Source organism: Cervus elaphus, chromosome 20 (assembly GCF_910594005.1).
Source record: "Cervus elaphus chromosome 20, mCerEla1.1, whole genome shotgun sequence".
NCBI lineage: Eukaryota > Metazoa > Chordata > Mammalia > Artiodactyla > Cervidae > Cervus > Cervus elaphus.
In genome coordinates this window covers 57,693,419-57,720,253 of record NC_057834.1, presented here as the reverse complement: position 1 = coordinate 57,720,253, position 26,835 = coordinate 57,693,419, and the positions used below count along the sequence as shown (strand labels likewise).

The 26,835-nt window shown below is 37.7% G+C and overlaps 1 protein-coding gene across 1 annotated transcript in view; it reads left to right on the top strand.

The window, feature by feature from the left end:
- The window catches only part of GNAI3 (G protein subunit alpha i3), a 42,660-nt gene extending 16,893 nt beyond the window's left edge, over positions 1–25,767 (top strand). The window contains exons 2-9 of the mRNA XM_043878760.1: positions 9,075–9,117; positions 9,242–9,383; positions 13,596–13,753; positions 15,654–15,782; positions 18,927–19,056; positions 19,619–19,772; positions 24,273–24,485; positions 24,576–25,767. Of these exons, the coding sequence (XP_043734695.1) occupies positions 9,075–9,117; positions 9,242–9,383; positions 13,596–13,753; positions 15,654–15,782; positions 18,927–19,056; positions 19,619–19,772; positions 24,273–24,463 (947 nt within the window). The 3' untranslated portion in view covers positions 24,464–24,485; positions 24,576–25,767. The remainder of the gene's footprint in view (positions 1–9,074; positions 9,118–9,241; positions 9,384–13,595; positions 13,754–15,653; positions 15,783–18,926; positions 19,057–19,618; positions 19,773–24,272; positions 24,486–24,575) is intronic.
- The last annotated feature ends 1,068 nt before the right edge of the window (positions 25,768–26,835 follow it).

Below are 26,835 nucleotides of genomic sequence, written 5' to 3'. Positions count from 1 at the left end.
TCAGTGTGTATGTAAGCTAAATGTGTTTACTGATATATAGTGATTTATTTATGCTAGCAATTCACTGACCTTAAAAAAGAAAACCTGCAAAGAAATCACCACCTCTTACTTTTCACATAATATAGTATATGTTGTGGGAAGAAATAGAGGGGGCCTGTGATGTGGTACCTGCTCTCAAGGAACTCCTTAAAGTAAAATTTAGAATATATTTAGGTAATTACAGTGATTTTACAGTAGAGTATGTACTGGTAACTTGTTTTTGGTTTTACAGTGTTGGTGATTGTGTGTTTCTTTCTTGTTCTGTTTGACAGTTTATAACATGATTTTTAAATTGTTAATAATTCTATTTGTTCTCTGCAGACTGCTTTGCTTCTTTTATTGAGAACAGGGCCATCTAACTTAGCTATTTGTCTTCATTTTCTCTCAAAAATCTCTATAACTTCAGCTCTTGGCCTTTTTTACTTTTTATATAGGATGTCCCTTAGATAAATATCATTAGAAGGATAAATCTTTTAAACCGAACTTATCCCATTCCTTCCTGTCTCTGGAAACTTTCAGATTTTTTCCCCTATATATCCTATTGCCTGCCTAGTTCTACCTCTTCTGCTTACAAAGTCATCTTCAGTTCTTTCCTCTCCAAGCCATAGAGTCGGTCTTTGCAATTCCTTTATGTCTACTCCATTCTTTATATCCTTACTATTGAAAATTGGAGACAGTTAAATGAATCCCTCCTTAAACTTGATGAATTTTGAAGGAAGCTATGTAAAGAGATGCAGATAAAATGAAGAAGTTTCAAACACCACATGTATATTGGGGGGAGAAGGTGAGACAAGGGAAGCAGTTTAGGGAAAACCTAAGAGTGAGAAGTTACTAGAGAACTTACTGTTGAAGCAGTGGAGCACAGAGGATTGAGGTGAAAGTGAAGAGTTCAGACTAATAAGAAAAAGGGTTATAGAAAATATTATAAGAATTTGGAGAATTATTAGATAAACTGAATTTAAAAAAAAAAAATAGAGCCATTTGGAGATGATGACAAGGAAAAGGGGCCTTAAGCTAGAAGTTTGAGAAAATTATAGCAGTAACATACAATAGATGTAATGTCAGGCTCAGACATGTGAAGAATAGAAAGGATTAATTTGAGAAATGCATAAGAAGAGGATTTTGTTACAGCCTGATGTAAAGAGAGAAGGGTGAGTGGCTTCCAGATGACTCTTAGATTTTGTACTTGGAAGAAAGATAAGATGGTGGTGCTTTTCCTAGTCATCTAGAAACTGAATGGGTCAAAGGCTTGGTATAAAGTGATTCTTTTCTTTACTTGTATGAAGTGCCATGGAATGCCCACTGAAACAGATCCTGTGTTTAGTTCTGTGGTAAGAGGTGCTTTCTTTTAAGAGATAGAACTAGATGCCTGATAAAAACCTGTATGTTGTGTGATAATGTTGTATGATAAAGAGAAGACAAACTGATATTTTATCAGTAGCTTTGGAAAAACAGAGAGAACAACATTTAAAAAAATCAGCACCTTCATAGGGTAGAACTTAGTGGGATGAGTAGAAATTGATTCTGAGATGAATACACTTATTTCACTCAAAATAATCCAACATCAGTGATTGAAATGCTGTTTTCAATATATAAAAGAATGGTACACATTACTTCATTAATCGCTACTTTTCATGGTTAATTCTGTAGTTGTTGCTAACATTGGATAATCTGGGAATTGTGTGTTTGAGACTATTTAAAATATGACTGATATGCTTTTGTATTCTCTTCCTCAGAATGAAATCATTAAGGTTTTTTTAGATATGCATGGGCAAAATCACTTGTTTCCAACACTACTGTTCAGTTCAGTTCAGTCGTTCAGTCATGTGCGACTCTTTGTGATCCCATGGACTGCAGCACCCCAGGCTTCCCTGTCCATCATCAACTCCTGGAACTTACTCAAACTCGTGTTCATCTAGATGGTGATGATATCCAACTATCTCATCCTCTGTCGTCCTCTTCTCTTCCTGCCTTCAATCTTTGCCAGCATCAGGATTTTTTTTTCAAATGAATCAGTTCTTCCCATCAGGTGGCCAAAGTATTGGAGTTTAAGCTTCAGCATCAGTCCTTCCAATGAATATTCAGGATTGATTTCCTTTGGGATTGACTGGTTGGATCTCTTTGCAGTTCAAGGGACTCTCAAGAGTCTTCTTCAACACCACCATTCAAAAGCATCAAATTCTTCAGTGCTCAGCTTTCTTTGTAGTCCAACTCTCACATCCATACATGACTACTGGAAGAACCATAGCCTTGACTAGACAGACCTTTGTTGGCAAAGTAATGTCTCTGCTTTTTTAATGTGCTGTCTAGGTTGGTCATAGCTTTTCTTCCAAGAAGAAAGCACCTTTTAATTTCATGGCTGCATTTACCATCTGCAGTGATTTTGGAGCCCCCCAAAATAAAGTCTGCCACTAGATGCCATGATCTTAGTTTTCTGAATGTTGAGCTTTAAGCCAACTTTTTCACTCTCCTCTTTCACTTTCACCAAGAGGCTCTTTAGTTCTTCTTCGCTTTCTGCCATAAGGGTGGTGTCATCTGCGTATCTGAGGTTATTGATATTTGTCTCGGCAATCCTGATTCCAGCTTGTGCTTCATCCAGCCCAGCATTTCGCATGATGTACTCTGCATATAAGTTAAATAAGCAGGGTGAAAATATACAGCCTTGATGTACTCCTTTCCCAACTTGGAACCAGTCTGTTGTTCCATGTCCAGTTCTAACTGTTGCTTCTTGACCTGCATACAGATTTATGAGGAGGCAGATAAGATGGTCTAGTATTCCCATCTCTTGAAGAATTTCCCACAGTTTGTTTTGATCCACACAGTCAAAGGCTTTGATGTAGTCAATAAAGCAAAAGTAGATGTTTTTCTGGAATGCTCTTGCTTTTTCGATGATACAATTTAATGTATGGCAATTTGAACTCTGGTTCCTCTGCCTTTTCTAAATCCAGTTTGAACATCTGGAAGTTCATGGTTCACATACTCCTGAAACCTCCTGGCTTGGAGAATTCTGAGCATTACTTTGCTAGTGTGTGAGATGAGTAAGGTTGTGTGGTAGTTTGAACATTCTTTGGCATTGCTTTTCTATGGGATTGGAATGAATACTGACCTTTCCCAGTCCTGTGGCCCCTGCTGAGTTTTCCAGATTTGTTGGCATATTGAGTGCAGCACTTTGACAGCATCATCTTTTAGGATTTGAAATAGTTCGACTGGAATTCCATCCCCTCCACTAGCTTTGTTCGTAGTGATGCTTCCTAAGGCCCACTTGACTTCACATCCCAAGATGTCTGGCTCTAGGTGTGTGATCACACCATTGTGGTTATCTGGGTCACGAAGATCTTTTTGTATAGTTCTTCTGTGTATTCTTGCCACCTCTTCTTAATATCTTCTGCTTCTGTTAGGTTCATACCGTTTCTGTCCTTTATTGTGCCTATCTTTGCATGAAATGTTATCTTGGTATCTCTGATTTTCCTGAAGAGATCTCTAGTCTTTCCCATTCTGTTGTTTTCCTCTATTTCTTTGCATTGATCACTGAGGAAGGCTTTCTTTTCTTTCCTTGCTGTTTCCTTGGAACTCTGCATTCAAATGGGTGTATCTTTCCTTTTCTCCTTCGCCTTTTGCTTATCCTCTCTTCACAGCTACTTGTGAGGACTCCCCAGACAACCATTTTGCCTTTTTGCATTTCTTTTTCTTGGGGATGGTCTTGATTACTGCCTCCTGTACAGTGTCACGAACTTTCTTCAATTTAAGTCTGAATTTTGCAATAGGAGTTCATGATCTGAGCCAGTCAGCTCCTGGTCTTGTTTTGCTTCTGCATTTTTGGCTGCAAAGAATATAATAAATCTGATATCAATCTGGTGAAGTCCATGTATAGAGTCTTCTCTTGTGGTATTGAAAGAGGGTGTTTGCTATGACCAGTGTGTTCTCTTGGCAAAACTCTGTTATCCTTTGCCCTGCTTAATTTTGTACTCCAAGGCCAAATTTGCCTGTTACTCCAGGTATGTCTTGACTTCTGACTTTTGCATTCCAGCCCCCTATCATGAAAAGGACATCTTTTTTGCGTGTTAGTTCTAGAAGGTCTTGTAGGTGAGGTCTTCATAGAACCATTCAACATTAGCTTCTTCACCACCGTAAGAAAGTTCTTTGTGTGTTACTTGATTATTAACTATTTTAGTGCAACCCCTGATTGTCAGTTAAGTGGTAAGAACAGAGATAAAACCATATATAAATGTCGTTTTTGATTCTGTAAAAATATAGGTATCTGGAATTTTAAAATGATTTGAATGTTATTTTAACCAACAATTTTGGTTGATTAAGTTGAGAAATACTAACAATGGATTATAAAGGATTATGCTTTTAAAACCAAAGTTATTCATCTGTTCAACATTACTTACCTATGTAACCAATTTATATCAAGCACAGTTCTAAATCCTGGGAATACAAGGATGAGTAAACATTCATGGAGCTTACATTTTGTGGAGAAGACAGGAAATGAACAAGTAAATAATGTGAAGAAGTGATTGGTAGTTTGTAAAATATAACAAAGTAAAGGGAGAGAATGTGATCAAGTGGGGGCTGTTTTGATAGATTAGTCAGGGAAGGCTATTTTGAGGGAAGCAGAAACCTGGATGCAGAAGATATTGCAAAAATTTATTCCAGGCAGAAGGAATGGTAAATGTGAAAATCATGAGTCAGGATCTAGCTCATTGAGAACCAGTTTGGTATGTTGGAGGAAAAGCAAGAAAGCTGGTCTGACAAGTGCAGAGAACGAAGTGGAGAATAATAGGAATTGAGAGTGAAGGAGCAGGCAGGGGCTGGAGCATATTGGGCCTTATTGCCCATGTATTTTATTTTGAGTGTAACTGGACATTATGAGAGAGTTTGGGGACAGAGTTGTGACAAGGTCTGACTTACATTTTACAAAATTCATTTCAGCTACTGAGTGGAAAACTGACCATAGGAAAGGTGAGATCTGAAGCATTTGACCATTTGGGAATTTTTTGCAGTGATCTAGGTCTGTGATTTTCAGTGTGCTCATGACCATCTGTTGTGGTACAAGAAGAAACTGTTAGAGCTGTATATTTATATTTATTTTTAAAAATTAAGCTCTACTAATTCAGTATACATATCTGTCCTGGCACCCACATTCCATCTATATATCAGCTGCATGTCATCAGTTTTGGCCTGAGCAAGTGGGTAAATGCTGATGTCATTCACTGAGAAGAGAAAACATGGTGGAGCAAGGCTTGTTTGAGGATGAGGGTGGGGAAGCAGTAACTCACTTTGGACATTTTGAGATGTCTGCTAGAAATACAAGATTATCAGGTAAGTGATTTACATTTATGACCCTAGAGTCAAGGTTAGAAGCCAGAATTTAGAGATTGACATTTGAGAATCATTAGCAAACAGGCAGTGTACAAGAACTTTGGAACCATCCTGTGTAAATGCAGTTTTCAACTTTGGCATTCACTATGTAATAGTGGACAAGTTAATTTGACATCTCTATAAAATTAAGATAGTAATAATATGTACGTCACTGGGTTATTGTGAGGATTAAATAAGTTAACACAAGCAAAGCGTTTGAACAATGTCTAGCATGTAGTATTCAGTGGATGTTAACTGTTACCAATTTATGAATCGTGTTTAAAACTGGGAGGTTAGATGAGATGGCCTAGAGAATGAATGTAGGTAGAGAAACCATCCAGGGAAGGAGCCCTGAGGCAATACAGCCTTTAGAATTCAGAGATAGGAGGGAGGACCCTGAGAAGGAGTGGGGTAGGAGTCAAACCGGTAGGATGTGGGTTCTAGTAGCTTGGCTAGTGAAGAAAATATTTCAGGAGAAGTCATCAACTTGGACAAATTCTGCTTTTGAGGGTTTGAGTAAGATGAGGACTGAGAATTGACCATTGGATTTGTTAAGATGGAAGTTACTGAAGACGTTGAGAAGTGGTTACAGTTGAATAGTACATAAACACCTGATTGGAATAGGTTAAGGAGAATCGGGGGTACAGAATTGGACAACGTGTATATATATAGTCAACTCAGAGGGGTTTGGGTATGAGAGGAAGAGCGAAAATGAAGTGGTAGCTAGAGAAAGATTTGTGGAGTCACAAAAAGGTAGAAAGTGGGTGTGTTTGAGGGACTTCCCAGGTGGTGCTAGCGGTAAAGAACCTACCTGCCATTGCAGAAGACATGGGTTCGATCCCTGGGTGAGAAATATCCCCTGGAAGAGGGCATGGCAACCCACGCCAGTATTCCTGCCTGGAGAATCCCATGGACAGAGGGGCCTGGTGAACTACAGTCCATGGGATCGCAAAGAGTTAGACACAGCTGCAGTGACTTAGCACGCACGCATGCATGGGGTGTGTTTGTATTGATTATAAGATGGAAGGTAGTACAGCAAGTTTGTATACTGATGGGAGTGAACCAGTGGGTAGAGAAAACTCAGTGATGTTTGAGTGACATGGAATAATTGTAGCAGCCAAGACCTTGAGTAGGTAAAATAAGGTGGATAAGTGCAAAGTTGGAGGGGTTAGTCTTAGATATACCGGCAGAGATAGTTCATCCACTGATGAGGGTAGAGAAGATTAATGGAGGTGCAGATAGACGAGGTGGCAAGAATACACAGAAGAACTATACAAAAAGATCTTCGTGACCCAGATAACCACAATGGTGTGATCACACACCTAGAGCCAGACATCATGGAATGTGAAGTCAAGTGGGCCTTAGGAAGCATCACTACGAACAAAGCTAGTGGAGGGGATGGAATTCCAGTCGAACTATTTCAAATCCTAAAAGATGATGCTGTCAAAGTGCTGCACTCAATATGCCAACAAATCTGGAAAACTCAGCAGGGGCCACAGGACTGGGAAAGGTCAGTATTCATTCCAATCCCATAGAAAAGCAATGCCAAAGAATGTTCAAACTACCACACAACCTTACTCATCTCACACACTAGCAAAGTAATGCTCAGAATTCTCCAAGCCAGGAGGTTTCAGGAGTATGTGAACCATGAACTTCCAGATGTTCAAACTGGATTTAGAAAAGGCAGAGGAACCAGAGTTCAAATTGCCATACATTAAATTGTATCATCGAAAAAGCAAGAGCATTCCAGAAAAACATCTACTTTTGCTTTATTGACTACATCAAAGCCTTTGACTGTGTGGATCAAAACAAACTGTGGGAAATTCTTCAAGAGATGGGAATACTAGACCATCTTATCTGCCTCCTCATAAATCTGTATGCAGGTCAAGAAGCAACAGTTAGAACTGGACATGGAACAACAGACTGGTTCCAAGTTGGGAAAGGAGTACATCAAGGCTGTATATTTTCACCCTGCTTATTTAACTTATATGCAGAGTACATCATGCGAAATGCTGGGCTGGATGAAGCACAAGCTGGAATCAGGATTGCCGGGACAAATATCAATAACCTCAGATACGCAGATGACACCACCCTTATGGCAGAAAGCGAAGAAGAACTAAAGAGCCTCTTGGTGAAAGTGAAAGAGGAGAGTGAAAAAGTTGGCTTAAAGCTCAACATTCAGGAAACTAAGATCATGGCCTCAGGTCCCATCACGTCATGGCAAATAGATGGGGAAACAGTGGCAGACTTTATTTTGGGGGGCTCCAAAATCACTGCAGATGGTGGTTGCAGCCATGAAATTAAAAGGTGCTTTCTCCTTGGAAGAAAAGCTATGACCAACCTAGATAGCATATTAAAAAGCAGAGACGTTACTTTGCCAACAAAGGTCTGTCTAGTCAAAGCTGTGGTTCTTCCAGTAGTCATGTATGGATGTGAGAATGGGACTGCAAAGAAAGCTGAGCACTGAAGAATTGATGCTTTTGAATGGTGGTGTTGAAGAAGACTCTTGAGAGTCCCTTGAACTGCAAGGAGATCCAACCAGTCAATCCCAAAGGAAATCAATCCTGAATATTCATTGGAAGGACTGATGCTGAAGCTTAAACTCCAATACTTTGGCCACCTGATGTGAAGAACCGACTCATTGGAAAATACCCTGATGCTGGCAAAGACTGAAGGCAGGAAGAGAAGGGGACGACAGAAGATGAGGTGTTTGCATCCATACATTACCGATGCGATGGACATGAGTTTGAGTAGGCTCCAGGAGTTGTTGATGGACAGGGAAGCCTGGTGTACTGCAGTCCATGGGATCGCAAAGAGTCGGACATGACTGAGCGACTGAGCTGAGCTGAACTGAGATAGATTGAAGGGTTTGGTTATGGGAAAATGAGATAATTTCTTCAGAGTGCTTTACTTTTTCCCATAAGAAGGAGGTGGAATCGTTAGCTGAGAGTCAGAGTGGGAAGGGGTTTGTAAAGTTTGAGAGAGAGGAGGTGGTGTCAGATAGGCATCTTGGGAAGTAAGAGAGTGAGTTCACAAGGGAAGTGCGGGTGGAATGGTAAGGAGCTCAGGGGCCGCATCTGAGGTTATTAAAGTGACTCTAGGTGGCCGAGGAGGTAAGTGTGACTTTGAGGGAATGCACAGTGGAAAGGTGGTAGAGACAGTGCCCCTCTGCTTCTGGTTTGAACTCTTTAGTCTCGCCGACAATTGACCATTGGATTTGTTAAGGTGGAAGTTTCTTCTCAGGTTCATGGATATCGACAGAGGAATTAGTGAAAGTGAATAAGCCAAAAAATAATCATTTCCTTTTTGCCTGTATTCAGTATCTTTTTCATGCATGATGTTTCATGTAGATGATGAGTTTGTAGAGGTGTTTATCTTGCCATATCTCCTTTAGAATGCCTGCTATATACAAATTATATCAAGATGGCACTGAGACACTTTCAATGAATTATATTTGGTTGCTGAAGAAAGTAAAAAAAATGTGTGTGTGTGTGTGTGTGTGTGTGTGAAGTCTCGAATGGAGAAGCTTTGTAGTTTTTCCTGATAGAAAAACCTAATCAAAGTTTTCCTTGGGACTTGTGGTTTCTGTTAATCTAGAATTATCACTCATGTTGACTTCATACTTTTGAGCTGGATTACAGATGAATTCAAAGTCTGGTTTTCTCTTCTTTCAGGTGCTGGAGAATCTGGCAAAAGCACTATTGTGAAACAGATGAAGTAAGTTGGAACATGGTCTTTTGTAAAACTGTTCAATACATTTCCTCAAAATGCGTAAAAGTCCATAGTGTCTTTCATTTTAGTTGCATGGTAATGATTTGTGGTTTTCTTTTTTTTTTTAAAGAATCATTCATGAAGATGGCTATTCAGAGGAAGAATGTAAACAATATAAAGTGGTTGTCTACAGCAATACTATACAGTCCATCATTGCAATCATAAGAGCCATGGGACGGCTAAAGATTGACTTTGGGGAAGCTGCCAGAGCAGTGAGTGTTTCTCATTTCCTCTTTACTTGCTCTTTTTCAGTAGATGCAGTTAAGCAAAATCTGCTTCATGTTTTAGGGAAATAAATGTAAGTGACAAGATGTAGCAAAGCACTGGCTGCTCATTTGAGATGTGTTAACAATCTACTTTAGGAGATACTTGGTTACTGCCAGAGGTATAAATCTAGGAAATGGGATTCTGTGGATATACTGTAGGTTTTTGTGGTAACTGTTTTATTCACTTGCTGCTTTTACAGTGCTGTTGACTTTTGTAGTAGTAAATGATAATAAATTAAAATGATCTAAAAGAGGTTGTCAGGATGATTAGCTCTGCTTTCTGAGGTGTAGAGATTAAAAACAAATACCAGTCTCTGGGATCAACTTGAGAAGGACATGAACACTAAGTCTTGATTTTAGAGGTGATTTTCCGGTATTCAAGAATACTCTATCCTTATACTACTCTGTACTATAGGCTATAGAATTGAGTTTTACCATGTATAGTATAATTTTTGCAGTGTCAGATATTCATAAGTTGTGTTGATTGATTATAATACTTATTGGGCCCTGAAAGTATAGTTTGCAAATTAAGATATTCGATACAGTGGGGAGAGGGCCAAAATGAGGGTGCAGGATTTTTCATATCATCATTAGCTAAATTCCAAGAGAAGCCTGGGAATATGTAACGCTTTCCTAGAACTAAGGGAGTCATCAGCTGTGTTCATTATCAGTCATACTTAGGTGCTGTGGTCGATAAAAAGAAGTGACTTCAGGAGGCTGCCTGGAAAGGCAAAGCCTCTGTGTCTGTAAAGTAGCTTAGGAACTCTTCTAAGCAACTGTCAACTTTTCAAATGCAAATTAGTATTCAGTAAATAAGTGGGAAAAGTATTGGAGGGAGTCATAGTAAAAGGATGGTTATAATTGATAATATTAGACTAGGAAGTCTGGAGGTGCCATGAAGGAAGGGAAGGTGTAATGAGGATTGTAAAATGATTGGAGAGAAGAAAACGGGAAGAGGAATGTGTGGGGCATGACTTTGATATTTTTGTAGAAATTCCATATCACAGAAATTAGAGACTGTTTTTCTAACTCTCTGAGCAGGAAAAATGTGGTAGCTGAGACAAGAATAAACGAAGTCTTTATTTTTGTCTTACTCCTTTCTATCCCTTCTCTCATCAGCCTGTCGTCTTCCTTCTTCTCCACCCCATCTACCAGTTGTTTCTTGTGTTCTTACTCAGTCTTCCTCTCTTTTCTCATTCCTTCTTATTACCAACTCTGTTTCTCTGTCATATTTGCTGTATCCAATAACTGGTTAGTAATACTTACTCTCTTCCCTCTCTTTGTTGGCTTTTTCTCCATCTCAATTATTTACTTACTTTCTTAGTTTCCTCCTTTTTTATTTCTCACTATCTGGTCTCCTTTCTATCCTCCTGGCCATTCCTTCTCCTTTCCTTTCTTTCCTCTGTCAAATTAGTTGTTATGAATCTTTAGGTCCCATCATTCCTTTGTCACCAGATGCAGGTGACATTCTGTCTTAGAATGTTCAGGCTGCTATAATAAATGCCACAGATTCAGTAGCTGGAAACTATTCCTCATACTTCTGAAGGCTGGAAGCCTGAGAACTGGCTGCCAGCATGGTCTGGTTAGAGCTCTCTTCCAGGTTGCAGACTTCTTGTTGTGTCCTCACTAGGCAGGAGGGGAAGGGATCTGTCTGGAGTCGTCTTTTATAAGGGCATTCACGAACCATTCGTTAGGGCACCACCCTGATGACCTAAGCATCTCCCAGAGGGCCTACCTCCTAAAACTATCACTTGAATTTCAACATAGAAATTTGAGGGGGATACAAACATTCACACCATACTATCCCTCTTCCTTACATTTCTTTCTTGATCAAATCAGTACCATTAATCTCCAGGTCCTAACACTCCTGTGTCACCAGATGCAGTTGACATTGTTAATTCCTCTCATGTCTGCTGAATCACCTAGCCCTCCAGCATCTACTCATCATAATCTACAACCTGTATAATTTTTTGAAGTTTCTCTTTTTTTTTTCTTTCATATGTAAGGATTTATATTTATAGCTCCTCTTATCTTTTGCTAGTTTTTTGTAGTTGGTAGGAGAGTGAATGGAAAAGCATAGAGCTGATGTGGGATAGGTTGTTTTTTCATATCTGCTTTATAGGTGGAGGTGTGATCATAACTGAAAAGAGGGGCCTCTTTATGGGCCTATAAAAGAGGGTTTATTGTGGACAAGCAGGAGTAGGTCTCTGGAAGGGGTTAAAGGAAAGATGTTTCCTCCTCAAACTTAACAAAGTCAAGACAGCAAAAATATGTAGCAGTATCTCTGTTTTAAAGTTTCTAAAATTAGAATCATGGTATTTAAAAACACTAATACTTATTGAGGTTTTGAATACTTGCCTGAGTGTAGGTCAAATTTCAGAACCAAGGGACTATAAAGTCTTTATTTTTTTTAACTAAAAAAATTTAGGTTTATTTTTGGCTGTGCTGGGTCTTCGTTGCTGCGTAGGTGTTTCTCTAGTTGCTGTGAGTGAGGGGTTACTCTCTAGTTGTGGTGCATGGGCTTCTCATTGCTGTGGCTCCTCTTGTGGAGCACGGACTCTAGGGCGTGTGGGCTTCAGTAGTTGTGGCTCCCAGGCTTTGGAGCACAGGCTCAGTAGTTGTGGCATATGGGCTTAGTTGCTCTGGCAGCATGTGGGGTCGTCCTGGATTAGTGATCAAACCTGTGTCTCCTGCATTAGCAGGCAGATTCTTTACCACTGAGCCACCAGGGAAGTCCCTATAAAATCTTTAAATGTTAAATAAGGCAGTATACCATATATAACTTCCTTGGTGGCTCAGACAGTAAAAAATCTGCCTGCAGTGCGGGAGACCCAGGTTCGATCCTTGGGTCAGGAAGATCCCCTGGAGAAGGAAATGGCAACCCACTCCGGTATTCTTGCCTGGAAAATCCCATGGATGGAGAAGCCTGGTAGGCTGCAGTCCATGGGTTTATACCATATACATAGAAGGACATGCCGGCTGTTGAGTACATTGCCAGTTTGTGTAATTTTTGAGCTTCTCTCATTCGTTCCTTTTTTATAAAATTATTATCTCTGAAGATAGAGGAGGGGAATATAGATGTTAGATTAAGTTTATCACAGAGGGATGGTTCTAAAATATTACTAGGAAAAATACTGGAAAGAATCGCAAAAGAAGACTATTCCCCGACTACTTGTAATATAGTTGATTGCTCCCCTTTCCCCTTTACTACTTCTTTATGGATTTGTTTAGCAGTTGCATTCTTAACAGTTAATTAAAAATCTCCTGAGACAGATAAATATTAGATTCAAGGCAGGGAAATCATCCCATGAGATCTGTGTTATTTTAAAGTATCTGACAAGCAGGGCTGGGTAGAATAAAGCAAAGCAGTCACAGTTCTCACAGCCCTTTCTGTCCTCTTTATCTCTCACGTGTCTTAGTTTTTAAAACTATAACCACTTAGAAAGCTGTGCCTGTGACTCAGGAAGTTTTGATCAAATCTCTTTGTGGTACTTTCTTTTTCTTCTACCTTTCTTCCTCTTTCTTATTTAGAAGATTATTATACTTCAGGGAAACCTGGAGACTCTGAATTTTTCCCTTAGGGATTTATTTCTCCCACTAGACATCCAGACTCCGTAAATGCTTCAGTCTCTTCTTCTTCCTGTTCTTCTGTCTGAGATTTAGTGGGGAAAAAGAGAACAGTGTTGCTTTAAACTTGATTAATGTTTTACTCCCTTTGATGTGTTTAGACTTTACCTCTTACCTGCTAGTCTTTTCATTTCTATTTTATTATAGGCTTCCTTTAACAGAATAGGATGTAGTCCATGTGCCTTGTCTCACAGACCAGTTTTTTTTGTCAAATCACGAGTAACCAGCATGGAGATTTATAGGACCATCAGGAGAGATCTTTTCAGGGAATGGTAGTGTGAGAAGTGGGAGTGGGAGTGAAATCATCCCTCAGCTCTGCTCTGCACTTCTGACTGTAGTGGAGTGAGAAGGGAGAACAGGCTTCATTGTAAATTCTTTCAAACTACACTGCCAGGAAAGGTCTCTTTCATGTCTCTTTTTAGAACTAGTTACCATGTATTGTATATTTGCATGTGTGTGTTAAAGAGACACTTATTAAGTCTTCAAGAAATAGAGAATCATCTGTCTCTCTCCCTTAAATGCTTTCCTCAGGACGATGCCCGGCAATTGTTTGTTTTAGCTGGCAGTGCCGAAGAAGGAGTCATGACTCCAGAATTAGCAGGAGTGATTAAACGGTTATGGCGAGATGGTGGGGTGCAAGCTTGCTTCAGCAGATCCAGGGAATATCAGCTCAATGATTCTGCTTCATAGTAAGTAATTTTTCCCTGTGAAACTAAAACAGAAAGTATCTTGGTAACCCTATTGAAAATTTAGTGCCTATTCTTAAGGAAATGTTTTGGGAACAGACACTCTTAGAATTCTGTAGGATATATTTATAAAAATTGTTTCAGTTTAGGGTTATAGAGCCATTGGTCATTTTATGTGGCTTGGAGGAAAATATTTCCTCTTGAAATGTAAATGGAACACTTGGCATCATTAAAGTAGCTCTGTGGTCATTTATAGTAAATAAGTGAGAGGAGAGAAGTCTATTGCAGCTGAGTCCTGAATTTCTTTCAACTCAGTAAGTTCTCTCTGCATAAGGGCTTTACATTGATTGCCAGTTAACAAGAGAAGTTAAAATTGTGATATCCCTTTTATGCACACAACTCTCTGTGGCTGGGCTGCACTATGGATTTCTCTGGTACTAGTCACCACTTAAAAATCTTTTGTCTAAGATCACAATAATAGGCTTTGTATAGAAGGGGAATGTTGAGTCTTGGGACAAAGTTGAAGCATTTGCTTGTTAAAAAAAATTCTCTGGAGTGTTACATAGTTTTAGAAAATTTGTAATTAATACTTCTGTTAAGCTATTGCATGTTGTCATATATTGCTTCTTGTACAGTGTGTTTATAAGACCTATATTCAGAATGTGTGGGTTTTTTCTTAATGTTGTTTTGGGGTCTTGGTGTGCTCTTGTTACCTGTATTCATCTCTGTACTAAATGAAGGCATTTCTAAGCATTAAGGTATTTTTTCCAATATTATATTCTCCTACTTTTCCTATCATTCTAGCTTAAATTGTTATAAGAAGAAATTAAATGATATTTGAGAAACATATTTTTTAAATGAAAACTTGACTTCGGAAACATGTCAGGATTCTAGAATTCTCTCCGTAGTCATCAAAGCTAGATTGTAATTTTTAAAACATATATTCAGTAAGCTCTGAATCCTCTAACTATACCTGAACACACATGATTTATAGAGGTTTTTGTTTTCTCATAATTGCTGATCTAAGCTTGACTGATTCCTTAACATTAATGCTGATACTTAGTTTTGTGCGTGTGTGCATGCAGAGTCGTATCCGACTCTTTGCAGCCCCGTAGACTATAGCCCACTAGTCTCCTCTGTCCATGGAATTTTCCAGGCAAGAATACTGTAGTTGGTTGCCATTTCCTACTAAGTTTTATAGATGGTCATTAATGATTCACTTACTATGGTATCAACTTTTCTTTAAAAAAAAAAAAATCTGGGGGGGCGGGGCCTGAAATTGTGAATAATTTAATTTAGCTTTGAAGCAGTTTTTAAATTATTTCACTGAACAAGTGAAGTTTCTTTGGATGTATTTATTTGTTTTTGGCTTAGATTAAAAAGAAATCTTTTAACTTTTCTCTTTCATGAATGAAAACAGGAGGAAATAAATACTCATTCTTACTGAGCTTAGTCGTTCTTTTTAATTTTAATAATTCAAACAGCATTTCTAATGTCCTGGCAAATGTTTAAACAGACAAACAACCCATTAATTTAAATGTCTGAGGGCTTTTGTTTGGTTGGATTTTTGTACTGTGCAGTACACAGTTGATTTAGTATTAAATTTCAGGAGTCTTTATTAAGAATAATATTTTCATGTTTTTTAATTGGCTTTCACAGTTAAATTTTGGTAGAATTAATACCACTTTTGTGTAGTGTATAAAGAATCTACTTTAATTGTCCTGTGCTAGATTCCCTTTTTTCCCCTCATTATCATTTCTGAGATACTGAAGATCTGATTTGTTCTGCCACTTTAGTGACAGGTACAGGTTCTGCTTTCAGCAAGGAACTAGTTTAGTGTTGACTTGCTCTGCACATGGTTGGCTTTACTAGGTAAAAATAAATGTGTATTTTACTTACTTAGTTACCTAAATGATTTGGATAGAATATCCCAAACCAACTACATTCCAACTCAGCAAGATGTTTTGCGGACGAGAGTGAAGACCACAGGCATTGTGGAAACACATTTCACTTTCAAAGACCTATACTTCAAGTAAGTCACTAGCCTTTTTCTAGATATGCCAAACACAAATATCTTTCCTTTAGTTAGTATGTTAATCAGGGTAAAATTTATCTAGGCAACTTTCTTTGATTCAGAAATTTATAATTATATTCATCTGCTAGTATTTGGCTGTTTTAAGTGAATGGGGGTCCAAGTGTTTCTTCTTTCTACAAATAGCGTCAAATATTTTTTCTTTTTGGAGCAATTTGAATTCAAAATTAAATTAGAACTTACATATCAATAAAAATAATCATGTGGTTATCAATTTATTTTATCTTTAATTTTATCCTTTTCAGCTGCTTTTTTATTGGAATCACCAAAACAGGTATTGAATGTTTGTTGTTTAGAAGGGTAGCAACAATACTAAAAGGATAGAAAGTAGTGTTTTGGCTTAGTTTATGTGGCTTTGTTCTGGCATTTTGATATTAAAATAGAAGTGCTTTTCTCACCAGTGTCAACCGTTTCTTACTGGATCTCACTTCTCTTTAAGTTTAATGGAATGAAGCTAATATTGTCATGGCCTTTGACTGATTAGTGCATAGTATAATGCACAGCTTAATTCTTAATACTATGTACAGAGTGGAATATTGATCTAGGGGTAGAGTTATTTTGCAGAGGTAAGATGATTTATAAACAATTACTGTTTTAGAGAGAGAAAATTCTAGTTTTCTAATAACAGAGGATTTTCTTATCAGCATTAGTAATTCTAGAATAGGCTTCAGCTTGTCTCTGTGTTAATAACGGACCTGTCTTTTTGGTTCCTGTTTTCTGCTTTTGTGACCTTTGAGCTTAGGAGTAAACTTTCCCACTTCAATATATGATGTCCTTTTTAGCTACTTCGTTATGCTTATATGTAGAATGTGACATTCAGCATTATTGCATGCAAATGTAACTTCTAGCTCAGATTCTCTCAATTTTCTTTTCTCTGAAAAAACTGTTTCATAGAATTCTGTATGCAAAACATAGAACTTTCAACTCTGTATGCAAAATCCATACAGAGTTTAGCTATTACTAGACACTAGTTGAAGTCTTGAAGTCTTACTATACCAAAATGAATTTGAAACCTGATGCAGGAAAATATCAGTTCAGCTGAATATTTTTAAAGTAGAAGAGCTGCTTATCATAGTACTGATGAATTTATTAACAAGAATAGCAGAGTCTCCATGGATTATAAGTCATGAAACCATAAAAATGAGATGACTGTATGCTATAAGATTCGTAATGCATTTATAATTATGTCATGACCTTTACTTATTTAGTGTGGGAAACTTGTTGATGTCATAGTTGATCTTTAGTTAGGTAAATCCTATTGGTCTCTTTATGTCAGGATTAATAGCCTGATCTAATTAAGGTTCTGCACACACTTTATTGTTGGCATGTAGATATCTTGTTATGAAGTACTATCACTTCTTCCTTTTCCTCTTCTCTCTAGGCAAAAACCACTATCCATTTATTCAAACATTTATTGAGCATCTGCTATATGCAAGGCATTCTGTAATTGCTTACTTGCCTCTCAGTTATGAGGTAATGTTTATAAAATGTTGATGTTAGTGAATGATACTTTAAATGTTAATATGTGTGAAAAGCCCACTTTGGGAACTTCACAGTGTTCTACTAGTTTTATAGAAAGAAATGGTAGAGCATACTGAAATTATTGGTGTACCAGTGTGTGTCTGCCCTTGAAAGGTCCATGGTGAAATATGTGATGTTAACTTTTCTAAAACTTATAACATGACCTTGTATTAGAGCCAACTTGTGATTGCCTCATTTCAGGGGTCAGGACTAAAGTTTCAAAAAACTGCGTAAGATCAGCCAAAGTGAAAGTTGGGTCACGAAGAGATGAGATGACTGTTCTTTTCAAACATACACTGAAAAATTACTCAACTATGTCTTAAATTTCTCTCGGTCTCTATAGGAACTATTCTCTGGAAATAGACACCCAGTCCCTGTAGATCTGACACACTGAGCCAGCTTGGCAGAGTTTAACCTTGAAACATCTTACCGTTGTCCTCAGACATGCATCTTAGGAGTAGCTAACCACGTATATGCATACCTCCTCAGACCCTGGTGCAGTTAAAAACGTAGCAGTGCAGGTCCTCCTTTTACTGCAGGTGGTGAAAGAGGATGCTGCTGACAGCAGTTCAGCAGTTTACTCAGAATATCGAGAAAGTCTCCTGGAAGGGATTAGTGGGCTAAAACTAATCATAGGTGGAACATAAGGTGTGTGAACAGTTTTGAGGCTTTGTTATTATTAATTAGTTTGAATGAGACTTGAAGTTGGAAAATACTGGTTATGTTTTGTGTTTAGATACTGGATTCTTAGAGTTCTACAATAAAATATAGTTTACTTTTTTCTGCAATTAATCTCGAAAATATTTTCCTTAAACTAAGAAAAACATATCTCAGTTGTAACTCAATTTAAAGAAAGAAAAACTAAGGAAAACAAAATTTTGAATCAGTAGAGTTATGGAAGCAGGATGCAAGTTGGAGATTTATGTTTTTTCATTGTTCTTTTTCTTTTTTATCTCTTTTAACTAAAGAGATAAATCGTTTTGAGAGGTAGAGTGGTGTTGTGGGTACCAGCTTGGGTACAGGAATTAGAACTGCAGTCCCCATTTGTTAGTAGTGTTCCCTTGGGCAAATGAACATATCTGCACCTCAGTTTCTTCATCTGTAAAATGGGGATGATAATAATACTGACAGGAGTGTTATGAGGGTTAAATGAGTTAATGTACTTAAAGATGTTTAGGATAGTGTCTGGCAAATGTTAGTTAGTATTTTTACTATCTTAGATTGTTCAGCTCTTCATTTTTCCTGTCTTTCCCTCCTTCCTTTAATCTATTTCAGTGCTCTGCTGACTTTTGGCACATCTGGCACAAGCTTTGGTAGAGTGGAGGCTCAACTGTTTCTCTAAAATGAGAATTTTGATCTTCAATTTTATTTTCTCATATTGTTCTCTTACATTTAACTACAGATAATTTTTATCTGCTTCTTGTTTGTCTTTTTTTTTTTTTTTATTATAAATGGGGTTTTGAAAATGCAATAGTGGGAATTTCCCTAACCATTTCAGTTTAGAAATGTGTGTCTGTGTGTGTGTGACCTTGCTAAAATTGTGCATTCTTTCCCCTTGTTCAGGATGTTTGATGTAGGTGGCCAAAGATCAGAACGAAAAAAGTGGATTCACTGTTTTGAGGGAGTGACAGCAATTATCTTCTGTGTGGCCCTCAGTGATTATGACCTTGTTCTGGCTGAAGATGAGGAGATGGTATGTTGGAACTTCTGGTAAATAAAAGGCCTGTCTAATGCAAACAGGAAATGGGAAGACTTTGTGCATCCATTTATTTACTCATTGAACCAGAACCTAATAGTCTTAATTTTTCTCCTTGTCAGTGAGATTATATTTTCAAATTATTGATCTATACACTAGTAATCGTAAGGAGATATGACAGCACATTGAGTATATGGACAGGATTAGGTCTCTTATTAGCCAGTCCTTATTCTCACTTCCCAAGCTTCAAGAATTATAAAAATAAGGACTGACTCAGCTTTTGTATTGTCAGTATCTGACTAGTTTCCACGATTGCCCATCAGTGGTTTTAAAACTTTGTGGTCTGGGACTTCTCTTGTGGTCCAGTGGTTAGGATGCCACACTTCCACTGCAGGAGGCATGGGTTCAGTCCCTGGTCGAGGAACTAAGATCCTGCATGCTGTGTGGCATAGTCAAAGAGAAGAAAAGAAATAAACCCTTTTTGGTCTGTTTTTCATTAACAGTTAATCTACTTTTACTTTTTGCTACTGACCTATGTCATCCTTTGTTTCTTTCTCAGAACCGAATGCATGAAAGCATGAAACTCTTTGACAGCATCTGTAACAACAAATGGTTTACAGACACTTCGATCATTCTGTTTCTCAACAAGAAAGATCTTTTTGAGGAAAAAATAAAGAGGAGTTCATTAACTATCTGTTATCCAGAATACACAGGTAAAGGGTCATGACAGATTTTGTTGGAGGTATACATCTTGAATCAAAACTTTCATGACCTTCCTACAGCTGTCGTTCATTTTGAATATTGTTTGTATCTCCTTATGGAGAATGTTCATTTGTAGTGGTATCAACATTAAGCATGTGCTTAAGACCCCTTAAGTCTAAAGTGCTATTCCAGATATAATCATATTTATAATGTTTATATTTCTTCTGTCCTCATTTTTTGAGGCAAAGAAAGATAAAAATTTTGTATTCACAGAAAACAAGGATAAGATAGAGTTTTGCACTCAAGAAACTGACATTTGTTATAGAAAGAGAGAGAGACACATGTAAAGAGTTTCATTTTAGTGTGAAATGTTCATTAATAGAAGAACCAGAGACGTGGTTACCTCAGTGGTATCAGTGTAATCTTTTTCTAGAGGAAATGACACTTAGAGTGAGAGAATAGGAGGATGAACTAGAAATCATCAGGCAGGTGGGGGAGTAAAAACATTTTAGGAAAAGAAAATAGCATATATAAAAATCCACAGTTACAATTGACGTGATTTGTCATAACTGCCATGACTGGTAAGGACATCAGTGACTTCACTTGAATTTAAACCAACTCTAGATAGGAAAAAAATCTCAGTCTCCTCATTTGCTATTTCAGTGGAGAGCACATCTCATATTTTAGAACAAATAGGGGTGCCTTGCTTAAATAAAAATAGCATTTAATGTATAATTGTGTGAAAAGTTTATGGGTAAAGCTGTATTTTTGCAGCATTGTGACAGTACCTTCTGCTTTAATATTAAACAGCTTGTTATTTAAATACTGGATCAAAATGGTTGGCTTCAAAATGTTGTCATTAATAAACTAACTTCATGTGCAAAAGAGAAAGACACGATTTGTTCTGAATCCTAGGAGAAATTTGATATTGCTGGAGCTTAGACTGTGAGGCGAAGTGGTTGGAGAAATGGCCAGGGATGCTCGTAGAGGGCATTGTATGCCATGCTGAGAAGGGGTGATCTATTGAAGAATATTCTTTGGGGTGCGTGATGTAGTAGAAACTGATTTTAAAAGATTACATAATAGATGCCAATAAAGATAGATAGTAGGGGAGTTGAATTAGTAAGGACTTTCAGTATGTACATAGAAACTTTTGGTGAAGGTGCAAAGACATATCATAGAATTCAAGGCAAGAATGCAGACGGTTCTCAAAAATGCAGTTAGAATTAGGAAATGTTGTCAGAAGCCCTGGAAGCCCTTCTTTCCCCATCTTTTTTCTCTCTTGTGTCTTCTCTATTCTTCTCTCTCTCCTTACCAACTCTCCCCTGTTCCGTTTATATGATAAAAGTTGGCCCTGTCATGGTTACTGTATCTCCTCCATTTTAAAAACCAGGCTAGGGAATTCCCTGGTGGTCCAGTGGCTAAGACTCTGCGCTCCTGATACAGGGGGGCTGGGTTCAATCCCTGGTCAGGGAACTAGATCCCACGTGCCACAACTAAGACCCTGTGCAGCCAAAAAAAAAAAAAAAAAAACAGTCTAGATTGGAATTGGTTGGCCCAAGGTTCAGATTGATTGGCCAAGGTTAAGTAAGGCAAAAACCCTTAGCTAAGTCAGTTGAGGTTAGGGTCAACAAACGTGAGCACTAGGGCTGTACCATTATGACCTTTAGATCAGAATTAAGTGTTTCTAGGAAAGGAGATCTCTTGTTAGCTGAGCAGATGCTGTAAATGCTTTATATCATAAGGTGAAACAGTGTAGCTAGGGTAAGGAAGTGGAAAGAGTCAAAGGCACTCTTGATTGGTACTTGGTACGTTCCTAAATATAAATTCATTTAGGAATGTTAAATAGGAGTTCATATTTTGGAATGTTGGTTTTGAAGTTTCTGAAACATCCTGATAGAGATATTTAATAGATAGTTACATATATGGCCTTGGAGCTTGGGGAGAGGTTAAAGGTTAATAACAGATACTGATTTGGGGTCATGTGTAAATACAACATGAAAATGGATGAGATGACCTAGGGTGATGATATCGAGTGAGGAGAGAAAAGAATAGAATGGGAGCAAATACCAGCCTCTGTTGGCAGGAGAGAAAGAAAGGTTAGTATTGGATATAAAGAGAAGAATCTGGAAAGCTAAAGTGTCGTAAACTAAGAGGAGAGTTTAAATAGTGCGGAGTGGTCAACAGTGTCATATGCAGATAAGTAAAGTAAAATGCATTTTGAAAAAATGTCTTGTGGAGCTAGCAGTTAGAAGATCATTGTCAATGGAGAGCATTATCAGTGGGATGATGAGAGCAGAGCCAGGACCAGTGAGTTACTGAGTGGGAAGTAAAGAAATAAAGACAAGTGTAGCCTCCTCTTGAGCAGTTTAGATTATAGGGGAAGGAGAGATCGTTAAATGTCTGTAGGCTTAGAGGTAAGATCCTAAAGCAAAAGAGAAGTTGTTAAAAGTGGATGTAATTGATGGAGCAAAATTTGTAAGCAGGTGGGAAAAGAAGGAATCAAGAGTCTAGGTAGGATAAATGGATAAATAAATTAGTACATCTGTACTATGGAATATTATTTAGGTATGTGTGTTTGTGCTTGGTCGCATCTCTCTCATTGTGACCCCATGGACTGCAGCCTGCCAGGCTTCTATTTAGCTATAAAAAGGAACAAAGTATTGATAATGCTACAGTTTTGATGAATACTATAAACTTTATACTAAATGAAAGAAGCCAAACAGAAAAGGTCACATTTGTATGATTCCTTCTATATGGTATATCCCAAATAGGCAGATCCATAGAGACAGAAAACAAGTTGGTTGGCAGGAAATTGACACGGGGGAATGAGGAATGGTTATTTAATGGGAATGGGGTATTTTTCTGCGGTGGTAGGAAAGTTTGAAACTAGAGAGAGGTAGTGATTGTATAACGTGTGGCTGCACTGAATACCACTGCCACTGTATTGTAAACTTACTGCGTGTTATGTGAGTTTCATTTCAACTTAAAAAGTTGAGATGTAGTTTTAAAGCCCTTGTGGCCCCTCTTTTCTTAGGGACTTTTTCTTAGGGAATTAGAACTGCAGTCTTTGTTAAGAGTGAGGAGGAAGAGGAGAGTTGGTTAAGTTTATAGAAGGTAGCCAGATTTTAGAATGGGAGAAAAATCTTAAGACAAGTAAAGGATTGATGTTAATGTTTCAGCTGGGAATCTTCACACAGAGCAAAGAGTTGGCATTATCTTATCCATTTTTCGGTAGGGGGTGGGGTGAATTTCCAAGCCTGTTTTCCATTGCTGTCATTCTTCTTAAGAATTTTCACAGTCTTGATTTTCCAGGTATCAGTATCTCTTCCTACCAAACTAAAATCATGTTTTGGTCATCTGTCTAAATTTTTGCCTTTTCATATTCCTCATGGGGCAGAGAAGGGAGCAGCAGAGGGATGAGATGGTTAGATGGCATCACTGACTCAGTGGGCATTAATTTGAGGAAACTCTAGGAGATAGTGGAGGAAGGAGGAGCCTGGCATGCTGTAGTCCGTGGGGTTGCAAAGAATCAGACATGACTTAGTGACTGAACAACAGCTGCTTTAGTTTACCAGAGGTTCTGTACATCTCAGTAAATCTTATTCAAGCACCTACCAGGCTAGCTTCCTTCCTCTTTTAAAATACTGTTTAAATAATAGTCATTTTTTCTTGAGCTTTCCTTTGTTATTTAGTCTTCTTTGTATACTTGGTTGTTGATATTTTTTTGGTCATGCTTAATGTCACTGAAAATAGCCTCTTAATTCTCAGGCAACTGTGTGTTGTCTTTGTTGAGTTTCCCTGGCTCTGCAGGCAATTTCTAAGGCTATTCTAAAGACTCACAAGTTGACGAGATTGTTTTGGAAACAGGTGATTGAGAGTGTTAATTTTAAATATTGTTGAAATAGGGTTACTTTGGATAACCCCCTCTTTGAAGAAAGAACAGATTTATTGAGATCTTCACATACCATAAAATGCAATTCAAGTCCCTTTCCCTTTTGCATCTACTGTATTACCTTTGGTTATTTAAACTATTGCTGTAAGGCTGTGAGGCTAAGCTCTGTTAAAACTGGATGATTTTGAAAAGAAGCATGAGTTACCCTTTTGAATTGTTTATTTCAACATCGATCCAAGGATCACAAGTTTTCTAACTTTTTTTTTTTAAGTTTTCTAACTTTTTAAGCAATTGTGTTCTTCTGGAAATGCATCCTCCCATTTCCCTAGTTTCTTTTTATACTTTCTAAATTTTTTAGCTAAAAAATGCAAATAAAAGGGAAAAAGGAAAAAAGTTTTGTTTTCCTGGATCTTTGTGATAAGTTTACTGACAATGAGATTGTGCACTCAAGAAACATGTGATTATAGAAAAACCTAAGGATTATAGAAAAATAGAAATCTGTTTATTTCAATTGGGTTATAGTCCCTCTCTCCATAAGTAAATGGTGATGGCCTGACTTAATTGAGTTCAGGCAGCTGTTACAATTTGAACTGAGAATATTGGGTGTCTGCCTCAGGTTCCAATACATATGAAGAAGCAGCTGCGTACATTCAGTGCCAGTTTGAAGATCTGAACAGAAGAAAAGATACCAAGGAGATCTATACCCACTTCACCTGTGCCACAGACACCAAGAATGTGCAGTTTGTTTTTGATGCTGTAACAGATGTCATCATTAAAAACAACTTAAAGGAATGTGGACTTTATTGAAGAATGTGGATGTTAATAAAAGGTAAAGCTTTCAACAGTTTGGTTACAGTGCTGCAGTCATGTCTCTTGACTTTGTAAACTTTTTCTAATTACAGCTGTTTTTCTTTTCTAGTTATTACGGTGTGGAGTGTTGAGACCAGACTTCCTTTGCTGCCTCATTGGGCAGCTGCAAGCATGAACGGGACCAGGGAATGGCGGCAGCATGCAGAATCCTAGCACTCTTTTAGCACAATCTTCTGTATTAGGGAACTCTTAATTGACACGAGATGCTAAAGTCAGACATTGGAATTGGAGCAACTGTAAAGTATGATTTGATCACCGAGACATGACTTGGATTTCATAGTCTCAAACGTTAGGCCAGATGTGAAGTGAGGTGCTGCATTCCAGAACTTCAATATGTAGCTTACTGTTTTTCTTCTTCCCTCCTGACAAACCACCAGTAGTTCATTTTTTCAAGTTTTGTTTTTTTTTTCATCAAGGGAAGAATAACTTCACTGAATTTTATTTTTTTGTGAAAGAATCTTTATTAAAACACAAACAATCTTAACTATGCACATGATGTGACCAGATCATCTTGAAAATATTCCTCTTAGTAGGAACTCTTTGTTTTTAACTCTAGGTATGGTCAGAATATAGTATTTCCATAATAACTTAATTCTTTTCAGTTATTTGGGCTCTAATTATAGGTTTTTGGATGAAATTTATCTTACTATCCTGTTCAGTGTACCATTATGGTTTCTAAAATGGCAGTTACATTGAAGAAGTCTATAATAAGATTCTAGCTCTCTTTTTTGTTTTTTTTTAAGCTTGTGGTTGAAGGTTAACCTAGTTTATGCTGATCACCAAATTACTAGATAAATGCTGATGTAGTATGATAAAGTCAGCTTCTTGGATACAGACACACCCAGGGCAGCTGTCAGTTAGAAAAGTATATTGCTAAATTCCAAACAGAACCAGTGACTTTGCTGCTACATATCTGCTAAATTGATCACTTTGATTCTTGCTTGTTTGTCTCAGTCATAGGGAGTTGTGTAAAAGATGCCCCATGTTTTCCATCTTCCATTGGCCTTCTCTGTTGAGAAACATCTGAAGTGTATTAAAAGTGCATGCTTTTACTTTGTAAATGTGGTGCCAAATCCCTGTTTGCCATTGTTTTTACTGTAGCAATGTTGATTGTAGCGATCCTTAGTCAGTACCTTGTTTTGTTGAAACTATTGATTTTGGGACTTTTTTCTACTTTGTTGTGTGTACAGATTTTAATCTGTTATAGTTGGCAGCAGTATTAAAATGGCGAGTAAAGAGTCCAGGTTTGTTCCTTTTTGTAATTAGTCCTTTCTGGAAATATTTTCTTCTGCTGTTTTTTGCCCCTGCTGAGTGTGCTTAGGCCTTTGTCTGAGAATGGGTTTAAGTAGAAGGGTTCTCTGAAGGGCTTAAGTCTTTTGACGTTAATAGTACTGTTGAGTCCTGGCCTGACCGAGGTTGTTGTGTCACATCTGTATAAGTGATACACAGTCCAAACCCGTTTTCCAGATTGACATTCTGGTTGTGTGAAGAGCTCTTTTCACCTCAGCCTGCAGGTCCTTTTTGCAATGTACTACTGCAAATGTCATTAAATATTGAATGGTCCATTACAGGAAGGCAAATGAAGAGAATGCAGTTTGAGCATTCCATATCAGTAATTTGAGCAGTGCCTTTTGGGGTTCAGTCTTTTTGGATTGAATTCTATTTCATCTTTTGATGTGACCTTTCAGTAGGTTTAAAAAGATAAGGGTGGTCACCAAAGCTGGTTCAGAAGGCAAGCCACAGCACTTGAGTGCCTTTATTGGTAGGTTTTTTTCTTTTTGCTTTCTTGGGAAAATTACAACTCTGCAGGTGGTATAACTGTATTATCTAACAACTTTTTTTTTTTAGGATTGGCAAAACTGGATCTAAAAGAAAGACAATTATTAGCTTCAATTGGTGATTGACTTATGCTCACAGTGTAAATAAGGGATAGTTCTTGTGCATTTTGAGTATATCTTTTCCTTATTGTATTCTGTGATGTAGAATCATTTGGAAATGAGAACTGGTAGAATGTTACTTTAACTGTAGTTTTTCCATAGTCTGGGCTAGTGGGATCGTGTTGTTGATAAACCAAAACAAGAGATAATCCAAAAAAGTTAATTTAACTTGAAATGCATTTTGTATTTTCATTTGAATGTGTCTATCTGATGTGTTAATTTTTTAGCCTTTTCATTAATGAAAAATAGTAATTCTCTTTTTTGACTTTACACCATTTACATTTATCCTATATTTATGTGAGGATCACGTCTTACCCCTCCATCCCAAATAATTTATCAAAATGCACATTTGTGAGGGCACAGTTTCAGTCA